The sequence below is a fragment of the Mytilus trossulus genome, unplaced genomic scaffold (assembly GCF_036588685.1).
Source record: "Mytilus trossulus isolate FHL-02 unplaced genomic scaffold, PNRI_Mtr1.1.1.hap1 h1tg000024l__unscaffolded, whole genome shotgun sequence".
In the NCBI taxonomy this organism is placed as follows: Eukaryota; Metazoa; Mollusca; class Bivalvia; order Mytilida; family Mytilidae; genus Mytilus; species Mytilus trossulus.
In genome coordinates, this window is record NW_026963290.1 from 4,571,320 (window position 1) to 4,581,964 (window position 10,645).

General features: G+C 32.6%; 1 protein-coding gene across 1 annotated transcript; it reads right to left on the reverse strand.

The window, feature by feature from the left end:
• LOC134699056 (uncharacterized) lies at positions 1–9,425 on the reverse strand. Its single transcript, XM_063560742.1, has 12 exons — positions 9,421–9,425; positions 8,839–9,037; positions 7,474–8,022; positions 6,529–7,021; positions 5,526–5,713; positions 5,012–5,171; positions 4,424–4,535; positions 3,835–3,997; positions 3,061–3,205; positions 2,513–2,687; positions 1,343–1,536; positions 1–217 (listed from the first exon to the last, which is right to left on the reverse strand). The coding sequence occupies exons 1-12, from the start codon at positions 9,423–9,425 to the stop codon at positions 159–161; spliced, it is 2,442 nt and encodes an 813-aa protein (XP_063416812.1). The 3' UTR covers positions 1–158.
• Between the last annotated feature and the right edge of the window lie 1,220 nt (positions 9,426–10,645).

Below are 10,645 nucleotides of genomic sequence, written 5' to 3' on the forward strand. Positions count from 1 at the left end.
TTATATCAAGAGACATTTTTGTGACTTGAAAAAAAATCTGAAGAAATTGAACAAAAAAAAAACATGTACTTGTAGCATGTAAAATTATAATCATGTAAAACATATAACATCATGTCCCTAGATTATAAATTGGTAGAAGTTGTCGGTGGTTATCACAATTAACAACTAGGCATAGGAGCAGCAGGCAAGTTTCCGTTTACCGCAAAGTGAAGCAAACCTGTAAAAAAAATATAATCCAATGTATATTAACAATAGTGGTATGAGTCTTTATTTGTATTTCAATATTTTGAAAGCTGCTACAAGACAAACGCATTTATCACATTCGATAAATTGTGTCCTTTACTATAATTTACTATAAAAAGTAAAATCACAAAAATACTGAACTCAGAAGAAAATCAAATCGAAAAGTCCATAATCACATGGCAAAATAAAATGATAAAACGCATTAAAAACGAATGGACAACAACTGTCATATTCCTAACTTGGAACAGGCATAATCAAATGTAGAAAACGGTGGATTAAACCTGGTTTTATAGCACTAAACCTCTCACTTTGTTGACAGTAAAAAACAGGTTCAATCCACCATTTTCCACATTTGAAAATGCCTGTGCCAAGTCCGGAATATAACAGTTGTTGTCCATTCGTTTGATGTGTTTTATCATTTGATTTTGCCATTTGATATGGGACTTTCCGTTTTGAATTTTCCTCGGAGGTCAGTATTCTTATGATTTATATTTTTGTTAAAATTTTCACAAGAAATAAGACTAATAACCATTAATTTGCATTTGCATGGATGTGGAGAAAGCAGTGTTGAATATTAGCAACAAGATTCAAATAATCGCATGAAAAGTAATTTGTTATTCTACATCCGTATCAGCCAATTTTTTTATTATTGAAACTTTCAATTATTTTGTAGATGTGAACAGCCATAACAAAAATTCCAACCATTGGTAAGTGGAGTTTTGAAAGTTAACATTTTATTTCAACAGAAATGGGAGGTTTTTATGTATTCACATTCTAATTGAACAGTGTACCAAGTCCAAATGTGTACCATGTACTAATAATAATCTATTTTATTAATATGTCACAAACTGATTGACATACATATTATGCAAAAAGATTAAAACATACATGATAGTTTAATCAACACTCAGCTATATTATTTGGCATATGAGACACATTGCACAAAATATATTCCCAATAACAAATGTCAATTGAAGACTTAGCTAGATCACAATGATTTGTGATAACTAAGAAACTAAATTAGATACGTCAGAATTAAATCCGTTGATTGTCGAAAGTTGTACATTTTAATACGGCTGACTTTTTTTGTAATTCGTACCTGCTACTGCTGATTGGAATCCAGCATTGTAATCGCAAGCCACCTCATTTGTCTTATGGTTATCTCTATCATCCACATAGGTGTCTTGCAAATCCTGAGGACCTCCAACAAGTGCCCCATAAAGTATGTGAGAGTTAGGACCTGAGCTCCAATAAGTACCCCAGTCACATGTAGCAGGAGAGTAATCACAGGTACTGAAGAAAAAAATCAAGGTTATCTATTTTTTTTTTATCAAGACGAAACTCATAACAGTCCTAAAAACACTGCAAGGAGTTTTTGGCGTCCTATTGAAGGCCTAATCAATGTAAAGAGGTGTTACTCGAATTTAAATGCAGATGTTTATCAGGTCGAAACACAAAGTCCAAATTCGTTAAGACTTCACAAGATATAATTGCTTTCTAACAACTTCTTATTTTTTAACTAACCTGAGTAAATTGCATGTATATTTCCATTATATTTAAGTTGCATGATCCTTTATAAGATGATTTTTAAATGCAATATACAAATTTAATGTGATCTGATTTTAGATTCCTAGTTAGACCTTATCACACTGATAATAAACATTCATTCTATTACGAATTATTAGGAATATATAGATATTATGTTTCTAGTATTATTTTGTTCATATTATTTTTTAATGTTAAATCATTTACATAAGCGCCTGTGAAACTTTGTGTTTATTTGGCTTTTTTTAAAACTATTTTGATATGAGAGTCACTGATGAGTCTTATGTAGACAAAACGCGCGTCTGGCGTATAAAATTATAATCCTGGTACTTTTGATAACTATATAGAACATTAAAATCGGCCCATTTTGAAGTTTGTCTCTGTTTCTGTTAGTTTTATAGATTTGTCTCTTTCGAACGGATTTACGAGGTAGGAACATCGGTAAACATATATCGCCTATAAGTTAATCTAAATCATTCACCTTTCCAACATATAGCACCAGGTTAAAATAGTTCGTTTCTATGAATGTTGCAGTGGCGATCTTTTTTGTTTGTTGCACTTTAGTAAAAGAAAATTGAAAAACCAATGTATGTCAAGATAGTAAACGACGTTATTTGCTTGAACAAGTATACCAAAAATGGATTGCAGATTGAGAAAATTTGGTTTTTAAAGGAGAAGCATCGGACAAAATATATCTTAATTCTTTTAATTGCTGTTTACATACCTTCCTCTGTGATGAGGGCGCTTTGGGAAAGCAGTTCCATATCCAATCAGGAAACTGAAATCCTGGCCATTATCTCCGACCATGTAATGAATCTGTGACATAGCCCATGTCTTGTATGCTGATGCATCACCGATCCCTGCATCTGCTGCTAGCAGGGCAATAAATGCTGCATTAGCTGCAATTCAAACATATAGTTAAGGTTTCGAACAATCTTTACAAGTTTTAAAGTTACCACAGAACATTGCTTCGTAACAGGTGAGCTGCCTTCAAACTACATAATGTTGTTTCCTTTATTGAAGTTTATTCACGTCATAAGTTTTCATGAAACGATTAAAGTTTTAAGTTGCCTTTAATCCCTTTTGTTTCTTATTTTCTTGTCAAAGTTTGCGTTACAGGTAAAGTTTGTAAAAGAGTGTCAAGCAAAATAAAATTGAGAATTGATAAGTTGATATATAAATGATATATAAATAATCTATAGTATTAAAATTATAGTAATTGTCTTTGTTTCAATGTTTTATAGACTATATCTCTCATACGACAAAATTTACCCGAATATCTAAGCGATGCCCATTCCAATCTCCATGCTAGTCCACATGTTGTGTATGGTATGGATCCTGATGGCATCCAAGCAGCGACGAAATTCTCCACACGTGTTTTGTACGTGTTATCACCAGTAATATCATAAAGAAGAATCTGTAAAAGATAGAAAAGACAGAAACTAATTTAACCCTGTATGTTGTAGTTCTAAAGACACTATTTATCTTTAACAATTATAAAGTTATGGACATTTTGGAGCTATTTTAGTTTTTCGGTGATGATGGAAGATTTTTTGGAAGAACGAAGTGGCAGATACATTTGTCTATTCTTGAAAACTGTTTGTCAACCCACAAATGTTTCTGTTTCTTGTGTGTAACAGATGTAAACACAAAATTTCGTATTTTAAAATCATGAAAGTAATATACTTTAATACGTAAGGAGCAAAACTTTTGTTTCAATCATACCCTGTAACTGCGATTGGGTCTCATTCCTTTTAGAGTACATGCAAGTCTCTCAGATTCTGTTAGTAAATTTTGTTTTCTTCTAATACGATTTGAGAGATTTGAACTTCGTTAAAATACTGATGCTTTAACTCCAAGCGTGATTGTGTAATATTTACAATTTATTTCAATGAGAAAAACTCTAAAGTTTTTAACAAACAATGGCTACAAAATAGCATATGCTATCATAATGTATTGTCTTTGTTTATTTCGTTAATTAACATATTCGTTTATGTATCCATTCTGTCAATGGTTATTATTTTTCCATGTGTATATTTTACAAACCTCACAGAGCACCGTCTTATCGTCCCAGTCAAACGCCCATGGAACGCTGTCATGGTTGTAGTCGTTGTAAAAAGCTTGAGCTTCAGTAAGGTACTGTGGATTATTGGTTGCCATATACAGCAGTACTGCACTTAAACACATCTCGTCCTTATACTCGTGGGACCTGTGAAAAAACCCGTTATTTTATTCATCTAGAAAGATTATTCATTTTTGAAATGCAGGGACTATGATATATTCTAAAATTTGAATCTAAGCCAGACATCTTCAGAGTAATAATATTTCCTCATTTTTATCCAACAATGTCCAAGCTATTTTCCATCCCTTTCGAACGACAGCAGGGTGTCAAAATTTATATTCATCTTTTTTCAAAGTTAAATAGTTTTGTCCAAATGAGGGAATGAATTCAAATTATAACCATCACCTATCTAAGTGCCGCACTGTAAAACTGAGTCCGTTAACAAAAGTTAAGCAATTAAAGTAACACTTTTTTTTAATCGGAATGATTAAAAGACAAAACATGACTTTATTGAAAATTTAATATTTAAAACATTGAAAGAAGATATTATTAATGAAAGAAAGAGAGACATACTCATAAAATTGGGTTATATCATGGATGTCACTGTTGTATAAACCTGGAATATCCTTTGCAAAAGAATACAAACTCTCAGCACTTGACAAAAGTGTGGCTGCATACGACGAGTCTGTAAATAAATAAATTCAACGTTCAAAAGTAAATTATAATATCACTTAGAAAGAACAAACACAATGCCAATGTATAAGGGACATGGATTGTAGACAACATGCTTGTAACAAATGAGAAGTATTACAGTCGGGTATAGTTCTGTTAGTGTATGTGATTGGCACTTCTCGATTGTGTCTATTAAATACGAATTTTGAAGAACCATGAGACTGTGGTAAAATTTGATATCTCATATTTTCCTCACGTTTTTTGTTTTAACTTTTTGGGAAAGGATGATAATAAAGTAATCTCTCTGTTGTTTTAAACTTGAGTACTGACGCAATTTTACAATTTTATTTTTTCTATAATCAACATAACAATTTTTTTTTACAAGAGATGATAATGGCAATAGAACTACAGTTGACGCCAAAACAAAGCCTTGATCATTTATGGCTATATGCAATCATATGAACTACAAAGAATCCTATCATTATTTACCAGATTCACTAAATACCAAAGCACCGACAGCCAATGCTGCTGCTGTTCCACCAGTGACGTCAGCCCCTGACATGGTATCGTCAAGATAATACGCAGGTCTATTCATAGTCATGTCTTCAGGTCGTCCCCAATAAGCATGGTCAAGGTCGCCATCACCAACCTATGTTTGAATTGCATGTATTATAAAACTGGATTCGTATACAAAGAATATATTTAAATATATCAAAGATAAAATACGAAGAGGGGGTGTAAATAGTTGAACAGCAGCAAATTGCATTTAAAACAAAAGGACTGCGATTTACCAGTTTTGGAGCGCTTGTTTTGCTAAAACTGCATGAGTTATTTTCTTGACTGAAAGCCAATTAAAGATGACATAATGCAATGAAACCCATAAAACAAAAGTAGGTCTGATTAATCTAGGACAATATATCGCGTTATAAGTCCATTGAAGTATTCTTAGACTTAAGAATTCGACTTCATTATTTCTATCAATAACATAATCGGTGTGTCCTACCTGAGCATAATAAATCCTATCTGATGGCCTCCAACACTTAAGTAAATAATCCAACGGCCATTTGATAGAGTTATACATATTTTGTAATTGAGCAGAGTTTTCGTATGCATCTTTCCAATGCAATAAGCCCATTGCAAGGTTAATTACAGAAGCTGACATTGGAAGGTTGAATTTGACGCCATCTCCAGCTGAAAATAATGACAAGATTCTGATTTTTTTAAATTTAGGCATAATAGTACTGTCGATTAAAAAAGAATACAGCAAAATTGTTAATATCAATACTTCGAGTACGATACATACACAATAGGCACAATGACTATGTCTTGCTTGTTTTGTGAGTTAGTTGTCATTTATAAAGATTTGTTGTAATTCTTATCTATTATAGATTAAAAGACAAAACTCAAAAGGAAAGTACGACCAGACCAAACCAGCCAGCAGACATATGGTGACAGTTGTGCAATCCAAAAGGAACTGTACAAAATATTTAAATAACTACGTATTTTATAAAATTGAAACAAAAAACTTTTGTAGTTACGAACGAAGGAAGATTTTATACAGAAGGAAACTTAGCAGTGCATACAGCAGTGTGAAATTAAAAGCAGCTAAACTGATATACAAGAGATATACATTGAAAACAAACATACAATACAACACAACCATACCAACACCCACTTTCTATGACTTCCGTCGATTTACGTCGTCAATATCTTCATGTCAATTCGTTGATGGCCCGTATATTGAAATTTTCAGTGAGGATACGAAGTACCAGCAGAATTCATGTTTGTCTCGCCGATTCTCCGCTGAAAAGGGACTAATGCATGCTGTTTCTGACATGAGCGACTTAGACGTCGACAACGTCAACTGCCTCAGTATTTTTAATTGTTGTAAGCTTAAATGGCGAAATACCTCTCTGTTTTAACAGACGTTTTTTTTCTCTTAAAGTTTTATATGTTTTAATAAAAAAAAATGCTATACATTTAAAGTTTGTTCAACGATGTCTTACCATCATACCAGCCCCCTGTAAGATCTTCACCATTGATTCCCACATCATTGGTTGCCGAATCTCCACGCCAGTCGATACGATTAACTGTCAAGTAGCCTGATTGTTGGGCTTCATAGAACAAAATGGAATATTCGATTAGTTGTCCGTAATCGTGTGCTGTAGAAACGTTTTGGGAACTGCTAGAAGTTGTCGTTGAAGATGATGTTGGTGTTGTTGTTGTAGATGAAGTTGATGTTGTTGTCGTTGATGTCGTTGATGTCGCTGTTGTCGTTGTTGCTGTCGTCGTTGTTGTGGTTGCAGGTGTTGTTGTCGTAATCATGTCTTGTGAAGATGCAATATCACTCACACATGTTCCTGTTGGATAGCTTGCTTCACTGCCTTCGTATCTTAAAATGAATCCTATTTCAAGTAATTGGTTAGATATTGGATGTGCATTGTGTAGATAATACAAATCATAATTATTCGAATGGCCTAAGTTCAAGGCATTCCAAATCTGAAAAAAAACTAACAGCTATGATTGGTGTTATACATGCATTTCCAGATTAAAAGAGAAAATTAATTAGTAAAAGTAGTAATTTCTTTGAAAATGTTATAATTTTGTTTTTTCGAAAGATGGCAAAGTAAAAGTTATGGCTACGACTGCCAAAACGACGATGATGACGATAATGATGACGACGATGGCGATAACGTCAACGTCGATGATGATAATGATGTTTCATTCATAAAGGTTGGGTATAGAACAATGATTGTACAAAAACATATATCGTATTGTTCAGATTGAGATATTTGTGAAAATGATATCCTGACCCATACTAATGGAAACGTGTACAAATATTTAGTAGATAAATAAGTATGTAATACAATCGATGTTCTTGACATAAATAATACTATATACACAATTATGTACCAAATGAATATAATAGGATAACACATTCTTTAACTCACCTGATTCACATACACCGTTTGGTCGAAGTGCATATCAATATGAATATCTCCAACACCATATTGACTCTGTATGTCAAATGTGCAGGATCCCTGCATATACCAAGTCGTTCCACTTCCCCATGCATTATCTTTTGCAACAGGGACAGTGTAATATTTCGATGATTGTTGTGACGTAGTTGTCGGTTGCGTCGTAGTCGTTGTCGTCGGTTGTGTCGTCGTGGATTGTGTCGTAGTTGTCGTCGTTGGTTGTGTCGTTGTTGTCGTCGTAGGTTGGGTCGTTGTTGTTGTCGTCGGTTGTGTCGTAGTTGTCGTAGGTTGTGTCATTGTTGTCGTCGTCGGTTGTGTCGTAGTAGTAGTAGTTGTTGTTGTGTCTTGGTTGGAAGGTGAAGGGAGGTTACTAGTACATGTACCGGTTGGGAACGATTCTTGACTTCCATTGTACTGTAGAATAAAATCGACTTTTTGTGTACCAGTATGCCACTCGTCTTGATTGAAAAGTTCATATTGCTGTCCATTATTTATAATATTACCAATGGTCAATTTCCAAATCTAAGAAATATAGAACAATATGAATCCATAGAACAGATGTTTATCCTATTAGGCATAGTAGATTTTATCGGCTATTACATTCTTTATTCATTAAATTTAACTGAATATAAATATTTGAAGTATATATATCAATAACAAAAAACGAATTCAATCTAAGACCATATCTACTGTCAAGTAAGTTTTGTACTGGCCAGCAAGTTTGAAATTGATTGATCTAAGACCATATCTACTGTAAAAGTAATGTAAGTTTTGTACTGATCAGCAAGATTGAAGATGATTGATTTAGATCTATATCTACTGCATTGTAAGTTTTGTACTGATCAGCAAGGTTGAAGATGATTGATCTAGGACTATATCTACTGCCTTGTAAGTTTTGTACTGACCAGCAAGGTTGAAGATGATTGATCTAGGACTATATCTACTGCATTGTAAGTTTTGTACTGACCAGCAAGTTTGAAATGGATTACATTTTTATCCCCGCCACATTATTTATGTATGTGCCTATCCCAAGTCAGGAGCCTGTAATTCAGTGGTTGTCGTTTGTTTATGTGTTACTTATTTGTTTTTCGTTCATTTGTTTTTACATAAATAAGGCCGTTAGTTTTCTCGTTTGACTTGTTTTACATGGCCTGACTATAAGCGGTATGGGCTTTGCTCATTGTTGAAGGCCGTACGGTGACCTATAATTGTTAATGTTTGTGTCATTTTGGTCTTTTTTGGATAGTTGTCTCATTGGCAATCATACCACATCTTCTTTTTTTTATATATAATCTAAGACTAGACTAGTATCTACTGTAATGTAAGTTTTATACTGACCAGCAAGTTAGAAGTGGATTGATCTAGGACCATATCTACTGTGACAGTGTTCTCTCCATGTGACTGTGAAATTTCAAATTCACAATAACCATTAAAGTACCATGATGTCCCACCACCCCAAAGAGTTGTCTTCTCTATTGGTACGTGGTAGGTTGCGAATACACAAGCAAACAAGCTCAACACAAGAGCAAAACTTGTCCTTGTAATACAAAAATAAAGATTGATGAAACAATGCTAAGATATTTTTTCAAATCGTCGTTTAGGTAAAAAAAAACGAATTCTTTTGAAATCAAAGAAGTAGGTCCAGCAAGACCCCTTTTTGACCCCCAAAATATAGTAGTTTTACCAAATTGTTATCATGTAAACTTTTTTTGCTATTTATTGGAAAGTAGAATACTTCTGTTACATATACATATATGTATACAACTAGAAAAAAAATATAGCATAGGATTTCCGTCTAACATTCCTATAAAATAAATTTTGCATTTATAACGTTCATTTTTTTAAATATTAGATTAAAAATAAATCAAGTTAAAACTTAACATTTTAGACTTTTTTACTATTGTTAACACATTTACTTACTTCATGATTGATGGGCTTTATCCTGAAACATCTCCTTGTATAGCGTTTATATAGCTATTCAATATCCATGCATGATTTCATCTAAAAATATCCATCTATTTACTAGTAAACAAGTGATAAAAGTCATGATGTTTATTGAAATAGCCACTTAATTATGTTACAATTATCAACACTTATCTTTAAAAATACTTTTAACTTTCAAAAGAGATATCCATCTATTAACTAGTAAACAAGCGCTGAAGTCATTTTGTGTATTGAAATAGCCACGTAGTAATGTTACCATTATCAATAGTTATTTTAAAAAATACTTTTAACTTTCAAAAGATGTATTGGTCCGTTTTATTAAGTTTAAACATAAGAACATAAATGTATACATGACTTACCAATTAAAGAAAATGTAATTGATTTAATTGAATATTTTTAATAACGAATAGAATGCACGTAAAATTTCGAATCGACTTGACATTTTGGTATGTTTACTATTCTAAGGGCTTGGTTCTACTGTTAATAACTTTAAAACCTTCTGACGTTTTGCAAAAAGAAAAAAGAAATTAAGATATAAAAAAAAATCAAAATACTTCAACCACCCCACTGATGATGTGACACATGTAGCATGCTCTACTCGAGGACAGTGGATAATTATTCCTATCCGAGTTCGAATCAGCGGGGTCTTTGGTATATGCAAAGCATCTCAGGATAATAAATAAGTTTTTTTCTATTGAAAATTCGACCTAACCATCGGATTATTTGATTGAGAATCTGAGTCGAAAAATGTCGCATTATCAAAACATTATTAATGATTTAAAATTTTGGGATAAAAAGCAAAAAGCAATCAAAAATAAATTAAACGAACAGTTAACAAATTTGCAATAACTCTTGAGAATAATATAATATTGTCATTTATATGCTGTGCACTTACATTTACATTTTTTTAAAATTACAATTGTGTTGTATGGCTCTGTGCTAGAATCTGTAAAAATCTGCTAAAATCTGTTTAAAAAAACCAATTTGCACTCATACAGCTGCTAATTGACGAAAGGAAATGCATATGTTTGCATTGCATTCCAGATGATGTTCAGTATAAAATATTAAATGTAAAATACAAGACAGTAATAACTGTTAATTTAGTAAATTGATATACCAATGTGAAATAAACCGCATTGCACATAATTGACACACATCAGATGATATGAAGTAACCAAAAATAACATTGTTCAATCAAAGT

What these genes read in the sequence shown, in the direction of transcription:
- LOC134699056 (XM_063560742.1), bottom strand. An exon ending in AATCCACTTCTAACTTGCTG is followed by an intron (nt 8,023 to 8,838) that starts GTCAGTATAAAA and finishes TATATTTCTTAG; the next exon opens with ATTTGGAAATTGACCATTGG. An exon ending in GGCATCGCTTAGATATTCGG is followed by an intron (nt 2,688 to 3,060) that starts GTAAATTTTGTC and finishes TTTGAATTGCAG; the next exon opens with CTAATGCAGCATTTATTGCC.